The 24,489-nt window shown below is 35.0% G+C and overlaps 1 protein-coding gene across 2 annotated transcripts in view; it reads left to right on the top strand.

Annotated features, from left to right (window-relative positions):
- Positions 1 to 24,489, top strand: part of EDIL3 (EGF like repeats and discoidin domains 3) — a 422,774-nt gene that overhangs the window by 380,949 nt on the left and 17,336 nt on the right. For both annotated transcript variants that reach the window (XM_047877276.1, XM_047877267.1), the window contains one exon: positions 17,817 to 17,972. In XM_047877276.1, the coding sequence (XP_047733232.1) occupies positions 17,817 to 17,972 (156 nt within the window). The remainder of the gene's footprint in view (positions 1 to 17,816; positions 17,973 to 24,489) is intronic.

Raw genomic sequence — 24,489 nt, 5'->3', positions numbered from 1 at the left:
TTCAATCATGTGCAGACAACAATACCCAGATTTAACAAAAGTTAACATTGTGCCATACTTACTATGTGTATATGTTATAGATATGTTTACATATATGTATATGTTTATAGTAAAAGATATATTAATGTATTTATTCAACAAAATGTATTTACTCAAAGAAAAATAGAAGCCTATATGGTCAGGAAAGATGACACACAAGAGAGAGAGATAGAAAAGAAAAAAAGAAACCCTGAATCAACCTGCCATCATTAAAGACTTTAAGGCAGACTTTACAGCTTTCAAACTACATATGCCCTCTGAGTTACACAAACTATTTTGTAGAAAACAAAGAGAGAAAGGCTTCCCAAATTCTTCTATGAAACCGTAGGTTTCTGGTACCTAAACTGGGCAGAAGTACAAAAAAAGAAAATGATTTAGACTCTCACTTCTAAACAGAGATTCAAGAGTCTTAAATAGAATGTGACTGAATAGAATCCATCAAAGTTTAAGTAGGTTTACTTAAAGAACTTATGGCAGAAATGCATAAAGTGTTCAAACTTTAGAAAAACTTCTTAGAAAATCTAATGTTAATCACAAAGATAGGAAATTGAAGGTAAAGAATATATATATAGCTTGCTGGTAGGTGAGTAAATTGGTAAAATCATTCTGGAAATTTTTTTGGCCTTGTCTTATAGAATTGTACATTCATATACTCTATGAGCAAAAAATTCCACTCCTATATACATAATCACAAAAGACATTCAAATATGTATGTTACAAGATAAGAACAAGAGGGTTTATAGCATTGATTTTTAAAAGCTAAAGTTGGAAATATTCAAATACTCGTGGTATTCACTGGGTCTTATTGCCTAGTTTGTACTCATGGAGTATTACACAATAGTAAAAATAAATATATAACCATAAATAAACATATAGATGAATCTTAGCAGTATAGTATTAAATGATAATAGCAAGTCCCGGAAGATTACTATATGATACTCTTTTTATAAATTTTAAAAACAACTTAAAAGTAAATATTATTTATTGGTCCACTCATGTCTAATAAAACTGTGTTTCAAAAAGCCAGGAACTAATAAAAAAGGTAGGATTAAGTAACAATGGTTAAGAGAAGCAGGGAGACAGTGGAAAGTACCCCATTAGATATTGTCACTGTTATAGTTCTGGTGTTGATTAGGTGTTGGTTTTGTAGCCATTTGTTATATATCATTAATTAAAGGAGAAATTCATATGATCATCTCAATTTAAATAGACATAAATTTTAATAAAGTTAAATATCTGTTCATGACTTTTAAATTCTGAAACAAATAAATACTAGACAGGAAATTTCTTAATCTAATAAAGCATATCTACAAAAACGCTATATCAAAAAGCATTCTCAGTGCAGAACTGTTAGATACATTCTTAATGTTTGGGTTTTTACTGTTAGATTATTTTAAATTATTGTTTCCACCTTGAAAATACAGCCGTATTTGTTGTTTTGACCTGAAAGTTTCAAAAGAATACATTATTTCTTCACAATTAACCTTTCAATCTCCCCAGAAACTGTGATATTTCTTGCTCCTAAAAGCATAATCTCTACTTGCCCATTTATATCACTTGCTGTTACTTTTTTTTAACATGAAATTTGTTCTCAAATTGGTTTCCATACAACACCCAGTGCTCATCCTAACAGGTGCCCTCCTCAATGCCCATCAACCACTTTCCCCTCCCCCCACCCCCCATCAACCCTCAGTTTATTCTCAGTTTTTAAGAGTTTCTTATGGTTTGCTTCCCTCCCTCTCTAACTTTTATTTCCGATTCCCCTCCCCCATGGTCTTCTGTTAAGTTTCTCAGGATTCACATAAGAGTGAAAATATATGGTACCTGTCTTTCTCTGTATGACTTATTTCACTTAGCATAACACTCTCTAGTTCCATCCACATTGCTACAAAAGGCCATATTTCATTCTTTCTCATTGCCATGTAGTATTCCATTGTGTATAAAAACCACAATTTCTTTATCCATTCATTAGTTGATGGACATTTAGGCTTTCTCCATAATTTGTCTATTGTTGAAAGTGCTCCTATAAACATTGGGGTACAAGTGCCCCTATGCATCAGCACTCCTGTATCCCTTGGGTAAATTCCTAGCAGTGCTATTGCTGGGTCATAGGGTAGATCTATTTTTAATTTTTTGAGGAACCTCCACACTGTTTTTCAGAACAGCTGCACTAGTTTGCATTCCCACCAATAGTGCAGGAGGGTTCCCGTTTCTCCACATCCTCGCCAGCATCTATAGTCTCCTGATTTGTTCATTTTAGCCACTCTGAGTGGCGTGAGGTGATATCTGAGTGTGGTTTTGATTTGTATTTCCTGATGAGGAGTGACGTTGAGCATCTTTTCATGTGCCTGTTGGCCATCTGGATGTATTCTTTAGAGAAGTGTTTATTCATGTCTTCTGCCCATTTCTTCACTGGATTATTTGTTTTTCGGTTGTGGAGTTTGGTGAGTTCTGTATAAATTTTGGATACTAGCCCTTTGTCCTATATGTCATTTGCAAATCTCTTTTCCCATTCCATTGGTTGCCTTTTAGTTTTGTTGATTGTTTCCTTTGCAATGCAGAAGGTTTTTATCTTCGTGAGGTCCCAATAGTTCATTTTTGCTTTTAATTCCCTTGCCTTTGGGGATGTGTCGAGTAAGAGATTGCTACGGCTGAGGTCAGAGAAGTTTTTTCCTGCTTTCTCCTCTAGGGTTTTGATGGTTTCCTGTCTCACATTCAGGTCCTTTATCCGTTTTGAGTTTATTTTTTGTGAATGGTGTAAGAAAGTGGTCTAGTTTCATTATTCTGCATGTTGCTGTCCAGTTCTCCCAGGACCATTTGTTTCGGAGACTGTCTTTTTTCCATTGGATATTCTTTCCTGCTTTGTCAAAGATTAGTTGGCCATACTTTTGTGGGTCCAATTCTGGAATCTCAATTCTATTCCATTGGTTTGTGTGTCTGTTTTTGTGCCAATACCATGCTGTCTTGATGACGACAGCTTTGTAGTAGAGGCTAAAGTCTGGGATTGTGATGCCTCCCACTTTGGTCTTCTTCAATATTACTTTAGCTATTCAGGGTCTTTTTTGATTCCATACAAATTTTAGGATTGCTTGTTCTAGCTTTGAGAAGAATGCTGGTGCAATTTTGATTTGGATTGCATTGAATGTGTAGATAGCTTTGGGTAGTATTGACATTTTAACAATATTTATTCTTCCAATCCATGAGCAAGGAATGTTTTTCCATTTCTTTATATCTTCTTCAATTTCCTTCATAAGCTTTTTATAGTTTTCAGCATACAGATCTTTTACATCTTTGGTTAGGTTTATTCCTAGGTATTTTATGATTCTTGGTGCAATTGTAAAAAGGATCAGTTTCTTTATTTGCCTTTCTGTTGTTTCATTATTAGTGTATAAGAATGCAACTGATTTCTGTACATTGATTTTGTATCCTGCAACTTTACTGAATTCATGTATCAGTTATAGCAAGCTTTTGGTGGAGCCTGTCTGGTTTTCCATGTATAGTATCATTTCATCTGCAAAAAGTGAAAGCTTGACTTCATCTTTGCCAATTTTGATGCCTTTGATTTCCTTTTGTTGTCTGATTGCTGATGCTAGCACTTCCAACACTATGTTAAACAACAGCGGTGAGAGTGGACATCCCTGTTGTGTTCCTGATCTCAGGGGAAAGCTCTCAGTTTTTCCCCATTGAGGGTGATATTAGCTGTGGGCTTTTCATAAATGGCTTTTATGATGTTGAAGTATGTTCCTTCTATCCTGACTTTCTCGAGGGTTTTTATTAAGAAAGGATGCTGAATTTTGTCAAATGCTTTTTCTGCAGCGATTGACAGGGTGATATCGTTCTTATCTTTCCTTTTATTAATGTGATGTTTCACATTGATCGATTTGCAAATGTTGAACCAGCTCTGCAGCCCAGGAATGAATCCCACTTGATTATGGTGAATAATTCTTTTTAAACGCTCTTGAACTTGATTTGCTAGTTATCTTCTTGAGAATTTTTGCATCCATATTCATCAGGGATATTAGAGTGTAGTTCTCGTTTTTTGCTGGGTCTCTATCTGGTTTGAGAATCAAATTAATTCTGGCTTCATAGAATGAGTCTGGAAGTTTTCCTTCCCTTTCTATTTTTTGGAACAGTTTGAGAAGGATAGGTATTTTCCCTGCTTTAAATGTCTGGTAGAATTCCCCAGGAAAGCCATCTGGTCCTGGACTCTTACTTGTTGGGAGATTTTTGATAACTGATTCAATTTCTTCACTGGTTATATGTCTATTCAAATTTTCTATTTCTTCCTGTTTGATTTTTGGAAGTGTGTGGGTGCTTAGGAATTTGTCCCTTTCTTCCAGGTTGTCCAGTTTGTTGGCATATAATTTTTTATAGTATTCCCTGATAATTGCTTGTATTTCTGAGGGATTGGTTGTAATAATTCCATTTTCATTTATGATTGTATCTATTTGGGTCATTTCCCTTTTCTTTTTGAGAAACCTGGCTAGAGGTTTATCAATTTGTTTATTTTTTCAAGAAACCAACTCTTGGTTTCATTGATCTGCTCTACAGTTTTTTTTTAGATTCTATACTGTTTATTTCTGCTCTGATCTTTATTATTTCTCTTCTTCTGCTAGGTTTGGGGTGTCTTTGCTGTTCTGCTTCTATTTCCTTTAGGTGTGCTGTTAGATTTTGTATTTGAGATTTTTCTTGTTTCTTGAGATAGGCCTGGGTTGCAATGTATTTTCCTCTCAGCACTGCCTTGGCTGCATCCCAAAGCGTTTGGATCGTTGTATTTTCATTTTCATTTGTTTCCATATATATTTTTTTAATTTCTTCTCTAATTTCCTGATTGAGCCATTCATTCTTTAGTAGGGTATTCTTTAACCTCCATGCTTCTGGAGGTTTTCCAGACTTTTTCCTGTGGTTGATTTCAAGTTTCATAGCATTGTGGTCTGAAAGTGTGCATGGTATGATCTCAATTCTTTTATACTTATGAAGGGCTGTTTTGTGACCCAGTATGTGATCTATCTTGGAGGGCATTCCATGTACGCTTGAGAAGAAAGTATATTTTGTTGCTTTCAGATACAGAGTTCTAAATATATCTGTCAAGTCCATCTGATCCAATGTATCATTTAGGGCCCTTGTTTCTTTATTGATCCTGTGTCTAGATGATCTATCCATTGTTGTAAGTGGGGTGTTAAAGTCCCCTGCAATTACCACATTCTTGTCAATAAGGTTGCTTATGTTTGTGAGTAATTGTTTTATATATTTGGGAGCTCCCATATTCAGTACATAGACATTTATAATTGTTAGCTCTTCCTGATGGATAGACCCTGTAATTATTATATAATGCCCTTCTTCATCTCTTGTTACAGCCTTTAATTTAAAGTCTAGTTTGTCTGATATAAGTATGGCTACTCCAGCTTTCTTTTGACTTCCAGTAGCATGATAGATCACTCTCCGTCCCCTCACTTTCAATCTGAAGGTGTTCTCAGGTCTAAATGAGTCTCTTGTAGACAACAAATAGATGGGTCTTATTTTTTTTATCCATTCTGATACCCTATATCTTTTGGTTGGAGCATTTAGTCCATTTACATTCAAGGTTATTATAGAAAAATATGGGTTTAGAGTCATTGTGATGTCTGTAGGTTTCATGCTTGTAGTGATGTCTCTGGTACTTTGTGGTCCTTGCAACATTTCACTCACAGAATCCCCCTTAGGATTTCTTGTTTCTGGTTTAGTGGTGGTGAATTCTTTCAGTTTTTGCTTGTTTGGGAAAACCTTTATCTCTCCTTCTATTCTGAATGACAAACTTGTTGGATAAAGGATTCTTGGCTGCGTATTTTTTTCTGTTCATCACATTGAAGATTTCCTGCCATTCCTTTCTGGCCTGCCAAGTTTCAGTAGATAGGTCTGCCACTACTCTTATGTACCTACCTTTGTAAGTTAGAGCCTGTTTATCCCTAACTGCTTTCAGAATTTTCTCTTTATTCTTGTATTTGCCAGTTTGACTATGATATGTCCTGCAGAAGATTGATTCCAGTTACGTCTGTAGGGAGTTCTCTGTGCCTCTTGGAGTTCAATGCCTTTTTCCTTCCCGAGATCAGGGAAGTTCTCAGCTATGATTTGTTCAAGTACATCTTCAGCCCCTTTCTCTCTCTCTTCTTCTTCTGGAATTCCTATGATACAGATATTGTTCCGTTTGATTGCATCATTTAGTTCTCTAATTCTCCCCTCATACTCCTGGATTTTTTTAATCTCTCTTTTCTTCAGCTTCCTCTTTTTCCATAATTTTATCTTCTAATTCACCTATTCTCTCCTCTGCCTCTTCAATTCATGGCCGCCTCCATTTGATTTTGCACCTCATTTATAGCATTTTTTTAGTTCCTCATGACTACTTCTTAGTCCCTTGATCTCTGTAGCAATAGATTCTCTGCTGCCCTCTATGCTTTTTTCAAGCCCAACGATTGATTTTATGACTATTATTCTAAATTCTTGTTCTGTTATATTGCTTAAATCGGTTTTGACCAATTTGTTAGCTGTCACTACTTCTGGAGTTTCTTTTGAGGAGAATTCTTCTGTTTCATCATTTTGGATAGTCCCTGCGGTAGCTCCAAACTGCAGGGCACTTCCCCTGTGCTGTCCAGAGTAACTTGTGTTGGTGGGCAGCCCGCAGTCAGACCCGATATCTGCCCCCAGCCCACCACTGAGGCCCCAGTCAGACTGTGTGTACCTTATCCTCCCCTCTCCCAGGGGCAGGGACTCACTGTGGAGTGCTGTGAACCCTGTCTGGGCTACTTGCACACTGCCAGGCTTGTGGTGCTGCTTCGATGGGATCTGGCCAAGGGCGTATTAGCCAGGGCAGATCTGCGAGGGGCAGGAGGGGCAGGAGGGGCAGGAGGGGCAGGCTTAGCTACTTTGCTGTTGGTGGTCCCCTGTGGGAGGGGCCCTGCAGCACTGGGAGGGAGGCAGACCCGTGGGAGTGATGGATCCTAGAAACACAGCATTGGGTGTTTGTGAGGTGCAAGCAAGTTCAGTGAAGGGGAACTGGTTCCCTTTGGGATTTCGGCTGGGGGATGGGAGAGGGGGATGGCGCTGGGCAGCACCTTTGTTCCCCACCGCAGAGCTGAACTCTGTCTTCCGGGGTTCAACACCTATTCCTCCCAGTGTCCTCTCTCCCTCCCACTCTCTGAGCAGAGCTGTTGACTTATAACATTCCAGATGTTAAGTCCCACTGGCTGTCAGAACTCATGCAGTCCAGCCCCTCCGCTTTTGCAAGCCAGATTCGGGGACTCTGCTTTGCCGGCAGGCCGCCCCTCCACCCCGTCTCCCTCCTGCCAGTCCGTGTAGCACGCACCGCCTCCCCGCCCTTCCTACCCTCTTCCGTGGGCCTCTCCTCTACGCTTGGCTCCAGAGAGTCCATTCTGCTAGTCTTCTGGCGGTTTCCTGGGTTATTTAGGCAGATGTGGGTGGAATCTAAGCGATCAGCGGGACAAGATGAGCCCAGCGTCCTCCTACGCCACCATCTTCCATGCTCCCACTTGCTGTTACTTTTTAAAGAAAACGTTACTTTGAGAAAGAGTTGGAGACAATGCATTACAAGGTCATTTTTTAGAACATAGGGTATTAAAGAGGTAGTAAATTATATATGCGACCTTTGTCCCAAGTGTCTTGAAAGGGGAAACTTTAAAAAGTCACTTGCATTGGACCTCCAGTGCTTCTGTTTAACATATAGATGTGTCAAAGGTTATATTCTGATTCGTAAACTAACAGATATTTCAGCATTTCTTGAAATGTACCAGATTTCTCTGTAATGAGAAAAATACCTTTTTAGGTTTGATAAGCCACAAGATCAAGTGACAAATCTTGTGAGTTATTTATGAAGATGAATAGTTTTTTGTTTGTTTGTTTGTTTCTGTTTTTATCTCTTGCTGATTGATTCCATTATAAATAACTTTCTAAAATTATGTTTTTAGTGTCATTCTATCTAATAATTTCTATATGATTCCTGTTTTCTTTAAACCAGTGTTCAAATTTGACAAAAATATCTTTTTGGATTTTAGGATCCTTAAGTGTTTATAATAACAATTGAAAGGGACTTTTATCCCTACTTTCTGCTTATTTCACTTCTGTTTTTTTTTCTTTGCAAATTATGTTAATAAACCTCAGCAGCTTTGTGACTAAAGTCTCAGATGGGATATCAAAGACAGTTATTGCAAAGATGTTCAACCATAAGGGTGGGAGATGTCTCATGAAATTCTTCATTTAAATCTATAAGTGATCCTTTAGTGAAGTGAGCTATAACTTAGAGAGTTTTAAAAATCTTGAGTACATATGCAAAAAAATTAAATAAGCTTAATAGAATGAGTTTGTTCCAAGTGATTTATTAATTCTATACCTAATTTAAGACTGTGCTTTATGAGCTATTTTACAGTAATCGAAAACCTAGTGCATGAATAATTTTAGAGTTAAAGAATGTGATTTTTAAAATATGAGATTGTTTGGAGCTGATTGCACAAAGAAATGAGCTCTTGTTCTAAGACAAGCAAATATATGATAGTCCCTTAAACATAGTGCTACTTCTTGAAAAAAAGAAAATATTAGCATCTTATTGTTCACATGCAATCAAGAAGGACATATTTTATGAAAGTTATATACCCTATATTCAAGGCATGTCACTGTAACTGTTAGGCATGTACCTATTTGGAATTTATTATAAATATATCCAGGCCACATTGCACTATGGAACCTAATTAAAATATGTTCATCAGGTAGTACTTAGATTTTATCAGCATCCAGCACCCAGTTTCATACTTTACCACTTAATAAGCTCAAAAGACCTTAGACACTGTATTAAAGGGAATAAATGGAAAATTAATATTAGGACCTCAAAGACAAGCCTGATAAAATTGGAGTCTCAAGAATACAATAGCTGCTCCTTATTTCTATTTGGGAACAAAACTAATGGAAATTAGCAGTGGAAGAATATAGAGGAGATATTTTTACCATAAATAAATTAATATAAGTAAACAAAACACATTGGTTTTACGGGTGTTCCATGAGGAAATCTATAACCAGGGCTGTCACTGAGGCTCTTTAAAACTACAATTACGATGTGTGGTGACTGGTGTCCTAGGGACTAGAGAGCCCTGCCAGATCCACCAAAGCCAGGCTCGTCCTTTTTACACAAATAAAATGCTGACAGTGTTACTGACCATGCATTTGAATGGAAATACCTTGTATCCTTTTTATCCATACTATATGTATATTTTATCCTTTGGACAAAAGATTGTTTTTACAAAGCCACCCTTCAGGGCCATTCACTTTCTGTGTCAATGGCTCTTAACCCTGTAATCCACAGACAGCTGAGCCACATCCCTCCCTTTCCCCTCCAATCACTTCAGAGCAACACGTTGACCTGGGCTATTTTCTAGCTGTTGACACTGATGGTACATTTTCCTAAAGCAATTTGAAGAATTTACGCCTTCACGCCTAATTCCTGAGAGTCCATGCCTCTTTCCACTTCCTTTTGTAAGGACAAGGGAGGAAAGTTACATCTAGTTCTCTTTGCAAGGATGTTGTTGAAGCCTAAAAATCAGTCACCATGTAATGTGCATATGTGAAGGTAAGGCTGAAAATCTAGTGTGAAGGCTCACCTGGTCTGATGAAACCAAATCATGCACAGGACTCTATGGATGATATACAAATTGTGAGAATGGCAAAGTTTTATATCAACCTCAAATGCATAGCTCCTCCAGCCAGCATGGTACATAAAAATAGGGTGTGCGTTCTGTCAAGTTTCCTACCTTTCGAGGTCCTCATAATATTTAAGATATGCATCGTGATTTGCTGTTGCAGTATACTTTACTCTGTGGGTGTTTTATTTTCAGAGTTCTCATGAGTTTTATGTATTTGTCCCAAAACAAGAAGATTTGTGTAAATTCACATATCGACACACATATTTGTGTATAGATGTTTTGTATTTGTAAATGTCAATCTCTAAAATACACAATGGTTATATAAAATATAAGTGCCTTTGGTAAAATTATATTCAGTAAAGTAGTTGCCAAAGAAATATACTCAAAACAGGCTTTCCAAGAGAACAATCAACCAAATTCTGGCCACTGAAGTGCATGCAAATTTGATTGCCAGTTCAGTGAGCCTCCGGCTTTATAAAAGATGCTGACACAATTTTTACCTTGGCTGCCCTCTCATTGTGCTATCAGAAAGCACTAAATAACAAACTACCTCAATTCCTATTTAAAAGTTGTGCTATGTTTTTTAAATTACATGCAAATCATTTACCAGTAATTTTCTTTATTTTCTGCTGCATTTGGGCTCTGGCACGGCTCTAATTAAGATATCTGAACAATATTTATCGGATATCATTATGTTCTTTGATCAAAGTCTTGTATTAAGTCTCCACTTACTAATTAATAATGACCCTATCAATTGCAGACTAATTCAATTAGCCATTGCCCTGAATTTTTATTCATGGAATAAGTCAAAGTTCCCAGCCTAATAAAAATCAAGCTTGAAAGGTAAATAAAGATATGTTAATTCTACTCTCTCAGGATGATCTTATTTTTGGTGAGCTCAGCAGAAAATCACTTTCCATAACCCAATGAGAAACGTATGATTCTTTTCCCTAATAATTTTCTAAGTTTTATAATTTTTGTCAAATACTTTATTCTTTCTGACATAGGATTTGGAGAAATTGGGTAAGAGCTTACCTGTTAACCTAATGTCAATTTTAGTTACTTCTAACTACAATTGTTTGAGAATATTTTTTCAAAACAATTCAAAAAATAAAATTTATATAGAATATTACAAAGGTCACTCATTAAAAAAAGAAGAGAAAGTCAACTTATTTTCCCTTTTGGTGTCATGATTTAAGTAAATCAATACAAAGGCATTAGATTCAGTCTATATATTATATTAATCCTAATGTATAATATATAATTTGGTTGTTTTTGTCTTTTAAATTTCTTTGAGATTGAATGAGAAAATTTTAAATCATTGGACTTTCATTACACATAATTTTAGTGAAGCCTGGTTGAATTTTCTCTCACATTTCCTCTGGAACTGAGAGAGCAAGCCTGATTTTAAGTGTTCCTTTTGTTGAGCTTATGAGGAAATTGCTTATGTCATATTGACTCATTCAACTTCTACCGCAACCCTTGATTCGCTTCCCTCATCCATGAAGTATGCATACAAATATATGCCATTTGGTGATTTTCCAGGCCCCTGGGCTGAATCCCCTGTGCCTAGAGCGTGTGGATTCCAACATCTAAATCAGAACAGTGGTGGCCAAGACCCAGAGCCTGCCTTGGTGTCTGGAGAGCCCAACCGTCATTTTACTACAAGCAGAAACTGTATGCTGTGGCCCCTGCTCTCCCTCCCAGTGTCCCATCACACCCATTTGCCTCCTAATACAAAGCTGGCTAGGTAGAGTAAAATATATGTTGGCTACATGTTGGCTCACTGAATCCTAAAATATAAAAGCATTCATTCAATATGTATTTATTGAATACTTACTGTGTGCCAGGTGCAAGATGAACAACAGAGACAAACTTGCCTGCCCCTGGGATCTTATATTTGACAAGAGAATGCTTTGGATTTTGTGTTATCAAGAAAATGCATTATCCTTACAATATTCAGAGGAAAAACAGCAAGAGTAGAGAGGCTTGTCCTTCAGACTAGCTAAACTGTTCAGCCTAAACTTCTGCTGGGCATTGGTAAAAAGGCCAGAGGCAGTGTTGACATCTGAAGGTCAGAAAGAGAATTCTCACAACTGCCTAATAGCTGGTGAGGGGCCAAGGGGACACTTGTGACCAGTGTGCTGCCATCAGGATTGTCCTCTCTCTGTTCAAGTAAAGGAAAATAAAACAAGATGATATGGGGCTTATTTTTCAATTTGTAGAACAACAATAAGATAGAAATTATTCTAAAGGCATGAAGAAAAATTGCAAAAATAGAAAATTTCCTATCAGAACAGCAGATTACTAGAATGTATATAAAGTACAAAGGAATTTTCTCCATGAATACCAGAGAGGATAAAATAAATCCTGAGATGATGAGGGAGGTATCCTAATAATAATGTGTTTCAAGGAAATTTTAAAATGTAGCAGTAGAAATTGCATTATCAAAAATAAAATCCATAATATTGAGGACAGAATGGAGAGTAATAAAAAAGGAACATTATGAGTGAGAAAAGAACATAAATAAGAAAAATCAGAAGTAAAGAGCCTGTCTTTGGATAACTGACCTCCTAATGGAAGATACCAAAAAAGGAAGAAGCAACATTTTAAACCATAAAACAAGAAAACCTTCTGACCACACCTCCCTCCCCCAGAAACTAGGCTACAGCTTGAATGGACCCACTTGATTCCATCCATAAGCAATAAAAGAGACTCTCACCAAAATATATCCTAATATGTGATGGTGATGACCCTGAGTCATAGTGTTAATTTCAAAATAAAGAGCAAACCTTGTAACTATCAGCCAGGTAGAGGGAGAAAAAAAAAAAAGAAATGGATTATTTGGGAAAAAGTGTTGCAAAAATTACATTCTTGTAAAAAAGAATGTCACACCATACATATCCATAAAGTCAAGATGGTTTAGGTGTTGAAAGAAAAAAGAAAGAAAAAAATAATAAGAAGAAATCATAGGTAAATATGTAGATCATATTTGATTGATTTAATTAAGTGAACAATCTTTTTAAGCATATAAAAAATATGGTATCACAAAAGGAGTGATTGATAGATTTAAGTACAGGAAAATTAAAAATTTGTGTGTAAAATATAAAATTAAATGACATAGAAAATTAGGAAAATAAAGCAACAAATATAACAGAAGCCCATATTGATACCATGTAAGTCCATAATTCTTAAAAACAATTAGAAAATCTCTAACATCTAATAAATAAAGGACATTAAAGAGACCATCTGTATATGTTATTAGTGAGACTGAACCCAATTGGGAGAATGTAAATTAAATGCCACTTGTTGCCATTTATGTACATTAAATATAAAAAAGCCATTTTCAGAATTGTCATAAATGTAAAATTTTATAAAACATGACATTGGTGACTATGCAGAGAAAGATTTATCATATACCCTAGATGCAAGTGTATAATCTTTCTTGAGAGAAAGGAAACAATGCATATCACATTTCAAATGGCAGGTCATTTAGGCCTACAAGAAATAGCTGCATCGGTGAATGAAGATATGAACTTGGGAGTTCATTCTAAGTTTTTACTGATGGCAAAGAAGTAGAAACAAATTAAAGGAATATCAATAGGAGACTTGTTAAATAATTTTCATATTTATCATGTAACTATAACAGAGACTGTTATACAGCCATTACACATTATTATTACTATTATGACTATTACTATTATTTATATGTAAAATATCCACAGTTGCACACCTGTTTATCTGTATCACTTTTCATTTTCCTCACCCCTTTAAGAACATCTCTGTGACAATCAACTGACTTTCCTAGTGTGCTCTCCCAGGGAACCATCTGTCAAGCTGTTATGCAGATATCTGAAATGCCATTTATCTTGACCTTTGTCAAACAAATGCTCTTAGTTTTTCTATAATTTTCCTAAATTAGACACTCTAAAAATATTTATGCTTCACTAAAACATTACAGGATGTTTTACAACATAAGAGTTGCATTCCTACATAACCCTCATGCAATACTTTTTTCTTTACTTCTATGTCATTTAAGCCTCTCTATATATGAATCTCTCATTTTTTACTCATATAATTAAATGAAAATAAATCACTCACCATAATTTCAAATCTAATTCTCTCTTTTAGTATTATTTTGGAACCATTTCCCTCCAGTAATTAATCTTAGTATTCAAATGAGGATGTACAACATTCCATAAAATTATATTACTTTTAGTAAAACATTTCACCCATAAATGGGAATTTCAGTTGCTTCACATTTTCTCTATTTTAATTGAAGATGAAATTACTATTTTTTTAAGAAGGTGACCAAAATATACTATGTTCCAGAAGTTGCTTGTAGGACAATCTAACCACCCTCTTTCTCTGTTTCTGTATTTATGCTTCTAATAACATTCTGAGAGTGATAATAGATTATTTCCCCAGATTTATTTATTGTTTTACTCTTAGCAGATTCTATTATAGCCCTTAGTATATTTTATATGTTGTTTTACACACTTAGTAAATATTAACTCACCTAATCCTCATAAAAATCCTATGAGGGTTGTTATCTTCATTTTTCAGATAAGGAAATTGAGATGTAGAGAAATAAAGTAGCTTTCCCAAGGGCATATAGCTAGTGAGGGCAGAGCCATTTGGGGAACCCAGACCTTCTAGCTCTTCTACAATAGACTGCCTCTTAAGAAGATCGGAGAAGATTTTTAACTAGTTGCCTTTCCCCATAAAAATTGGTTGGTGCCACTGTGATACTATATTTCCTTGACCAATGGTGTTATCCTCTGTACAGAAACAAGAGAAAGACTCTTGGCATTTTCTGCTATGGTACCTTGTAGCCTCCTTAGGCATGGTTGGTTCTTGTCCATAGAACATACTTAGGAAGTAGTTTTAACTCAATCCAGCAAAACTTTTATTGAGGGATTGTTACATATAAGGCACATTTAATACAGATCCAGACATGAAGAGCAGAGCACTAAGCCAAATGTCTACCCATACGCCAGCTCAGTGCCCTAAATAACCTGCTGTATTTGAGCCAAACCTCTGGAGGTAAAGGTCTATCTAAAACAGCTGAAGGCATTTTGTCTAGCATGTTTGCAGTACAAGTTTAACTCAGAAGATCCATAAGAGGGCAAAGTGCTCATGAGCTAAGGGTTAGCATAGATCCAGATAAATGAGCTTTTCTGGGATCATCCTGCATGCTGAACATGAGGGTGACATGTCTGTGAGTGTGTTTCAAAGTGAGATCTGTATATACCCTGTTTCAGCACCTTCGTGCTAAGTGTGGGATGCTGATTATTTTTACATTAAAGAAGGTTTGCTTAGGCCTGGTATTCTAAGTTTTTTTGCTACATTAAGTAGCAAATTTTAGGACAAATCCAGCTTGAAACAGATTGCTGACTATTAAAGTAGAAAAATTTACTTAACTGGAACAAAAAAGAAAAACATTGCTAGATCACAAACAAACAAACAAACAAAAAAGCTGGAGAAGGGGAGCAGTTAGAGTGGGAGAAAAACGTATCTGTTAGAAAGAGCCAAGAAACACAGCTTAAGGAGAAAACATCTCCACCCAGCAGGAAACCCAGCTGACTTTAAGAAATACCACAGAAAAAGAGATATGCTATAAGACTCTTCATTGCGTCATTGTAGCTAAACACTCATAGAAGTTTAAAGAGTGAAGAATCAAGCCATGGAAATGTTCATATTCTTGGAGACAGTTTGAGTTCCTGTGTGTTTATAGCCTTGCAAGCAACACAGTGACTCAGAGTGTTGGAAGATTTTTTGCCCATTTAATTGAGTGTCAACAACATTAAAAGCATTTTGAAGACCAGTAGCAATGCCTAGGTGTCTGCACAATTATATTTGGACTTAGAACAAAAGCAATCTGTATTTTTAAGCCTGGATAGGTGAAGTAACAGAGCCAAAATTCATGTTAAAACACAGGGCTCTTCTGGGGCACCTGAGTGGCTCGGACGGTTAAGTGTCCAACTCTTGATTTCGGCTCAGGTCATGATCTCATGGTTTGTGGGTTTGAGCCCCATGTCTGCGCTGACAGCACAGAGCCTTCTTGGGATTCTCTCTCTCCCTCCCTCACTGCCCCTCCCCTAACTCATGTGCACATGTTCTCTCCCTCTCTCTCTTTCTCTCTCTCTCTCAAAAACAAACAAACAAACAAACAAACATTAAAAAAAAATTACAGGGCTCTTCTCGTATTATAAATCCAGGATTGTTTTGGTTTGGAGCTTAGAGTTTCTGTAAGTTTAATGAGTGTAGTGAGGAAGCTTTGAGATTCTCCAGAAATTTCTGAAATAATCACAAAGAATAGCAAGAAATCATTGAGTGAGAATTTTTATGTATGATGGAACTTAGAATGTTGAATTTGAATCTAGTATCCTCCCTTTACTCACTGTCTATCTTTGGATCACACATCATAATATATTAGCCTCTGTTCCCTCATCTCAAAGGTACTGTACAGGGCTGTAGAGAGGATTCATTGAGGACACACAAGAAAGCACTTAGCATAGTGTGTATGAGGCAACAAAAGTTTCCTTCCCAGGTGTCATCATTTTGCCACCTTGCTTTGCTGCAGGATAGATATTTTAGATGATATAATACCTGTTAGGAAATATACAGAAACAAAAATATTTTCTAGTTTTGATAAACTTTCTAAAATATTTTAATAAAGAATTAAAGGTAGTTTTCTGTCTTAATTCATTGTCCAAGTTGAGTCTGATGTCTTTAATTAAACAGTGTTACAAAAAGTGGTCAAATCCCCTGTGAATTTTTAAAGAAATTTTCCTAGGCTGTGAAACTTTGGGAACTTTTTTCATATATTTATTGAAAAGCATCTAAATACAGTCACTAAATATGGTCTATTCAGTACATTCACCCTGGCTCTCTCTTTTCATTCATGGACTATGTCTGACCCATGACTGTCTATTTGTGGCTGCATACATCTCACAGGATAAAGAACCTGAAATAGAAACAAAAGGACATAGTGGTTGAAAGCCACCAAGGTCACATATGGGATCATGACAGTGAAAGATGATAAGATCAAGGATGTAAGCAGGGCACTTAGTCACAGGAAGTAGGAGGAAGTAGGTCGCTATTGTGGAAGGAGAGCGGAAGCTGTAGATCAAGGAACATTAATAAACCTAAATGTAAAGCTCTTACGAGAATTGTCCACATGGAAAACAAAGATTCCTATATTTTTTTAATTAACATAATAAGATATAAGAAAAGCTTCATGAATTAGAGAACAGAATTCTACTAAATTATTCAATGTTATGTATTCTTTTTCATGAAAATCAATGCTGTCTTTTGCATTTCAATCACATCTTGATTAATTTAATGCTTACTGAGTCTCCATGCATGTTTTGCTTTTATAAGTATGTATTTTGTAGGAAAAAACACCTCATGAGCACAGACCCCACAAGTTAGGGATGCATACTGTAATCCTCCTTCATTTTTGAAGAATGTCCAACTTTGTCCTCAACATTTTTATAATTGTAGTTTTCTGAACAAGATTTTCATTGTACAATGATTACTATTATTCAATTATATACTCCTGAGCTGATTAAAACTCATGGAAATAATGTTGACTTTTTATTTAATGTTTAACTGTGATACATATAATATCATTTCTATTCCTAATGTGTATACAACTAGAGTCTGATTTTTATTAAAATTGAAATGACCAGTAAAGTCAGAAAACTGAATTATAAGCACAAGCTCTGGAAGACAAGCTGGGGAAGACCTTCATAGAAGATCAGCCCTGCCTGCCCTGTTCAATCTTAGTTGCACAAAACTGCACAGCTAGAGGAATTTGGTTTAATATAAAATTGATTGGTAGACTAAAATGACCATCGTTTTACTTTAAAACAGTCAAAATAGTTATTCAGGTTTTCAACTAAGTTTATCCAGTGGCAAAAGTCAAAATTATTAGCCACTCACAGACTCAGTCATCAGTTTCAAAATACAAATAATCAGTGGATCTTTGACTTCAACATGTATGTTACTTAATCTCCTGAATTTGAGCAACTTGCACATTTATAATGGACTCTGCTGTGGCATTTAAATTATGTCTGTTCCTTTTTTTAGGTGGACCTTCTGGTTCCTACCAAAGTAACTGGCATCATTACACAAGGAGCTAAAGATTTTGGTCATGTACAGTTCGTAGGTTCTTACAAACTAGCATACAGCAATGATGGAGAACACTGGACTGTATACCAGGATGAAAAGCAAAGAAAAGATAAGGTAAGTGATCCAGGTGGTTTATAACATGCAAAGTGAAGGACCAAAGTCTATCTGAATATGACTGAATGAACTGCTTAGACATATGTATTAAAAATAATGGCTATATCCACTGAAAAATGTATGTTAAATTAAAAATTCTAACATTTTCCATAGTATCAATTATCTAAGATCCAGCTAAGTAAAATTTGCTTATATTTTATAAACCTAATAGGAGCTTGAATAATTTAACTTAAAGCACATGTAAATACTTATTGTCTGAATACTTGTCACTATTAACTTTACTATTAAAAAAACATTACTGATATTAGGCAAAAAATATAGTTTGGCAGAAAATATTTTAAAAATTAACTAAAAGATTTTTAAGTTATATATTTCCTTGATTATTTTGACAATAGGAATTTTAGAAATGAACAAATTTTGACTATTATACTGTTTCATCAAAATTAAAATACAGGATGTTTCTCTGCTCAGTTTCCTTCATTGTGTTTTAATTCATAGATTTGTTTAGTTTTTTTTAACCTGTGTAAGCTGTTTTAATATTATGGTATTAAATATATATTATTGCAACATCCAATTCTACACTATACTATTTGTAATTGTTTTTCTAAATGTTCTTACCATTCTAAATATCTTTCTGTAGTATCTCCTGGTCTGAATTTGTGTGGGGCCCTAGAAAATGGAAGTGCTCAGGGTTCATATCAATAACTAATTGGACCAGATGTTAAAATATAGCCTTAGTTGGGCCAATGACACTGAAACTCATTCATTGCTTGGAATGTTTGTGCGAAAAACTCTAGCTTTCTAAAGATATCAACAGAAACAAACTTCTTACTTCAAGGATTTGGGGGAAAATATATAATACGTTAAGTATTTCTGAGTTCACAATGACTTTTTCCATTTTGTGTAGCCCTTTTATTCCCTGGTATATTATTCACCAACAGAGAGTTGGGAATATCTTGCTTTTTCAAAAATTCAAGACAGAGAATTTATTAATTTTCCAAGAAATACTAAGCCTAGATGGCTATTTCAGTGAGTCAACAGAGTCTGAATTCACTTCACATAAAATTCATTTCAGGGGAGACATATCTTTAGGTTTAGATTATAAAATCCACACCTATTTACCTTTCAATATCTCAGAACACATCCATTTAGCATCTAGAGATACATTTAACATCTCAGAACACACACACATTTTACATTTTAACATCTCAGAAATTGGTATATCTTACAATGTCATAATTTTAATTGGAGGCATTTATTATTTTCTAGAAGAACCTAAAATAATGGCATGTTTTCTAATCAGTAGTATCTTAGATTGAGTGTGTATAGGGTTTTTTGTGAAACTGTCTTCAAGTGTATTTTTGACTGTAGTCAAATATCTGCCGTGATTTATTGTAAATGACTATTTCAGTTCCTACCTTTCACCTTTTCACAGTAGGCATTCTGATGCATAGAAAATGAAAATATGTTCCATAAGATGAAGCTTTTTAAACTTCATAAATTATATAGCTCTTAAAATTAATTTTAAAAGAGATAAGTATTCTCATACATTTTCCATGTGTAATGTTCACTAAAAAGCATATCTGTAATAGCAAAATCCTTGTATAGATTGATTTAGGGAGGAGGTATAGTGAAAAATATGATTAAACTGTTGTACTGATTAAATATTTTTGACTCCATTTACATTAAGCTTGTCATTTCATGATTATATGTAAACAATTTTTTAATTTTTCCTTTAATTAATAGATTAGGCATTTGCATGTTAATATACTTATTATCTGTCTGAACTGTATATAAAATTTTCATCAAGTTGACCAGGTTACTTGATAGTATTCAGGTATTCTATATCCTTACCGATTTTCTATATCCTTGTACTATCAATTACTGAAAGAGCAATGTGGAAATTTCCAACTATAATTGTGATGTTCTTTATTGCTTCTTATAGTTATATCAGCGTTTGCTTGATGTATTTTGAATGTATTTTTATTTATTTATTTATTTTGATACAGAGAGAGAGCATGTAAGCGGGGAAGGGACAGAGAAAGGGGGAATAAAGGATCTGAAACAGCATCTGTGTTGAGGGCAGAGAGCCCGGCAGAGAGAGGGCTCGAACTCACAAACCAAACTGTGAGATCAATAACCTGAGCCGAAGTTAGACGATTAGCCACCCAGGCGCCCCTGCTTGATGTATTTTGAAGCTCTGTTAAAAGATGTGTGAACAATTAGGACTGTGGAGTCCACTGCATCAACTAGCTCCTTTATTATTGGAAAATGACCTTTATCCCTGGAAATATTTTTTGATCTGGATTCTATTTTGCTGTTAATAGAGGCACTCCAGTTTTCTTTTGATTAATGCTATGTTGGTGTGTGTTTTTCATTCTTTTACTTTTAACCTATTTGTACCTTATATTTGAAATGCACTTCTTCCATGCAGCATATAGTTGGGTCTCCTTTTTCCATCCTACTATCTCTGCTTTTTGACTAGAGCATTTAAGCCATTTATATTTGATAAGAAAATTAATATGATTGGGTTTAAAATCTATCATCTTTCTGCTTATTTTCTACTTGTTGCATCTTTTCCATTTTTTTTTTTGTTTCTATCTTCTTTTGGATTACTTGAAGTTTTTTTAATAATTCCAGTTAAGATTTTGTTGTTGTTGTTGCTGTTGTTGTTGTTCACTTATTTGGTATAATTTTTTGATGTTATTGCAGTGATTTCTTTAGGCTCTGTAGCATACAAACTTAGTCTACCTTCAAATTAATGTAGAGCCCCAGAAACCTGCCTCTAGAAACACAAAATAGACCATGACTATCAATCCATGGACTTATGAACCACATTTATTATAACATATGATTTTGACATTCCCCAAATAAGTCTTACTGTAAAAAAATAGGCTCCCACTGGCCAGTTGGTCACCTATGAAAGTAAATTGATACTTGGTGAACAGGATATAAGCCAGAATTCTTATGGGAGCCAATAAATCACTATCATCCATTCAATGTAAAAATTTCTGAAGAGTTAAACCATTTTAATATTTATAAACATAACAACTGGATAAACTTATACCATGTAATTGGTAGTTTTAAAATTAAATTTAGCCAGTTTGTTTATGGTATTATAAATAATTTGGTATGTTGAAGAAAAGCCTTAGGTAAGTTTACTATTTACTCCTGAAGGAAATGACAAACACCAACAAACTGTACATAAGAATATAGCAATACTATTATGATAAAGAAATAATGTATAAGAAGGAACTGTAAAAGTTCTTTGAACACTTGGAAAAAAATATATGTGTGTGTGTGTGTATATACACACACACACACACACACACACACACATATATATATATATACACACACATTCCAATATATGCATATACCAATCAAAATAAATGTTTATATATAATCCAAATAACTATTGTGCTTTGTTATTATTATTATTTTTTTTACTAGGTATATTACTTATACTCAGAAATTAATTTTTCTGAATAAGCCATTTCCTATTGATTCCTAATATTATTTGTGTCTTCTTTCCCATGGTTACTTTCCATAAGGGAGAAAGTCTGCAATGTTTACAAGTGCAAATTCAACTACAAACTTTCATCCACACAAATATGACAAATAAATTGAATGTTGCAGGGCAAAACATGTGCTTGTGAAATGTTTTCTGTATGTACCTTTCCAAGGAAATATTTTCAAAAATTTTTCTAATTCTTTTATGCATCCTTCTGTTTTTATTGACCACTTTGCTCTAATAGATTTTAGGCTGTTTATATTGAATTGTGATACAGATCCAGAAATAAGATTACTTCAGAAAAACAATCTCAAAATAATAGCAATTTTCTAGGTTTACCACAAGTGGTGTAAATGAAATACTAAAAATGTAAGAATGTCAATTTTTTTTAAAAATGTATGAATATCCTTTCTGGTTTTTATTAGTCATAACAGACTAAGCCTCAGGAAAGCGATGTCAAGGAAAAAGTATATATGTATGTAAGAGTATCTAAATATACGTATCAACGTATATTATGTATATGTATTTGTGTGTGTGTGCCAAAAGTCAACTGAAGAGAAATAGATGCCTGTTCTCTTCATTGAATTGTCAGTTTCTCACTACCTTCTCAGAACTTATATAAGAACTATAATTTATTTTAACATTTTGTTTTTTGACAAAATTCTACATTTTATCTTTCATGATTGAGCACGTGATGACACTACCTCATTACGATCTCTACAATCTTATTTTTCTCTTTCTAGTCTACATTTTCTAACATTTAACCAACTTTAATATTTCTCTACGACATGGATTCAGATATATTTTTTAGTTGAAAGTCAAATGTTCCTTTGCTCTCATGAAAGTGACATTTGTTTTATACGCCTGGAGCTGTTTTTTATTGCAGTTAGCAGGAAAATTGCAAAATTTGACAGACACTTTCAGTATTTAATTTTTAAGGTTATAAGCCAAAGTAAAACAATAATAAATTTCAGGAAGCCTTCTTATATGGAAAAATTAGATATGAAAATGGATTTTCTCATCCAATATATTAGTCATAATGTCATGGTGTTTAAATAAACCTGAATTCACACCATGGGGGCTTTCTTCTTGGGGGAAAAAAAGAAGCTGGTAATATTCTATTTGTCTCCCTCCCTCGAATTATCCAGGTTTTTAAAAAGCATAAATCAAAAAAAAAATTGCAACTATACTCTGGATATTCTATAAAAGAACGTAATCCCAAACTCTGTTTACAGTAAGATTTTATTGGCCCTGAACAGTGAATGCCACATATTCATCAAGAACAATCTTGCAACATCTTGGTGAACTCTAATTCACTGGTTACCAAAATTACCTGGTCATAACACTCATGGGGGAGCTTGTTAAAAAATACTGATTTCTGGGTGCTGCCTCTGGCTCTCTGGGGATGAGTTGGAAATCTAAATGTTTACAGAGGCTCCAGCTAATTTGAATAATAAGCACATGTGGGAAAGATGACTCTAATTGGCACCAACTTTAAGTTTTTGAAACTAAGTGTAGTTTTGGATTTTTCTAGTCAGAATGGAATGTATTATATTATAATTCCTTAGGACTGGCTGGCCACTAATTTGTCAGTGGAAGTCAGTATGAATCAGTGTCTCCAAAAGTAAGTTTAGATTTTAACATTTGCCACTTCTCTCATGAACACCAGAAAGTAAACATGTATTAGCTTTAAACAAAATTTAAATTTAAATAATAGATCTAAGTAGTTAGGAACACAGATTAGGTGGGAAAGCACCTCGAAGAATGTGACATTTATATTCATTCAATCATGTATTCAGCAGGCAGTTACCGTCTACATTCTGCTGGATACACTGGGGGAAAACCTGAATATGACAGTGGGTCAGAGAAAGCCCAGTCTAATGAGGAACTTGAGAATGGTGGAAGACCTTTGATACAGTCAGCTAATTTTGAAGACTTCAAATATAACCTGCCAAGTGTGTAACTTGAGAAAACAAGTATAGGAAATAAGTAACATGATTTTAGAACAATCTGAGAACAATAAGAACAATATTAAATTATGCTCATTTCATAAAAGTCTATGACTCTCCAATGGCGGGGGGGGGGGCGGGGAAGAGATCCTCATTCTTCTCTACTTCCTTTCTTTTTTCAACATCGATGTGGAAAAAAAAATAAGCAGCAACTCCACCAATCCCCATTAGCAAAGCCTTCATAATCTGTATTGGAGTATATATTCAAATTAATCAGTAAGGACAGATGCCACAGGGCATCCTTTCATTCCTGCTGAAGCTGGCACTCTCAGGTAGCTGAAATTAAATGTGAATATTTAAAGCCTCAGAAGTCCAACTCTTCAGTGAGGCAGAGGTCAGGTGGGGTGTCAATTTAGTAGTGGATTGCCATGCTGCTCTTTTGAAATTTGACCTGCGTGAGAAATTTGGAACCTACAGAATCCCTTGGGAGGTAAAATAAATGGAATCCCCAGTGGCATTGGGTGAGAAGGATTCTAGCTGGGGGAAGTGAAAGAGAGTGAATCAGTCTTTCAAGGTGGAACAGTCACATGTTTGTGAGCAGCAGGATCAAGGACATCAAGTCTCTCGTCTTGCCTAGAGACCATTAGTCTCATCCACTCAGAGTCTTACTACTATTTTCAAATAAAGCAGGGAGAGAAAGAGAAGATGCTGCTTTTCTGAAAGCATTTTCTGACAACAAATTGACTCTACACAAAGCACTCGGATTCAAAAATAGCAAATGAGTTGTGCCCCTACATGACAGAGATTTATATGTAGTCACTGTAGTGTACTTACTTAGGTATTTGGTGAGTGACTTAATTGGAGCTAAGTTAAAGAAACAATGCTATAGTTTCAGCATTGTCTAAAAATAGGGACAGTGTAATTTAAATAAACACCATCTGGTATCAACTTATTTAAAATTGTATCTGTTTTCTTCCTTGTCGCAATCCAGTATTATGGGACCTTACTTGGATATGTGTTGGTATGAAGAACAAACAATTGTCCGTATTCACAT

Source organism: Prionailurus viverrinus, chromosome A1 (genome assembly GCF_022837055.1).
Source record: "Prionailurus viverrinus isolate Anna chromosome A1, UM_Priviv_1.0, whole genome shotgun sequence".
Taxonomy (NCBI): Eukaryota; Metazoa; Chordata; class Mammalia; order Carnivora; family Felidae; genus Prionailurus; species Prionailurus viverrinus.
This window is presented reverse-complemented; position numbering and strand designations above follow the sequence as displayed.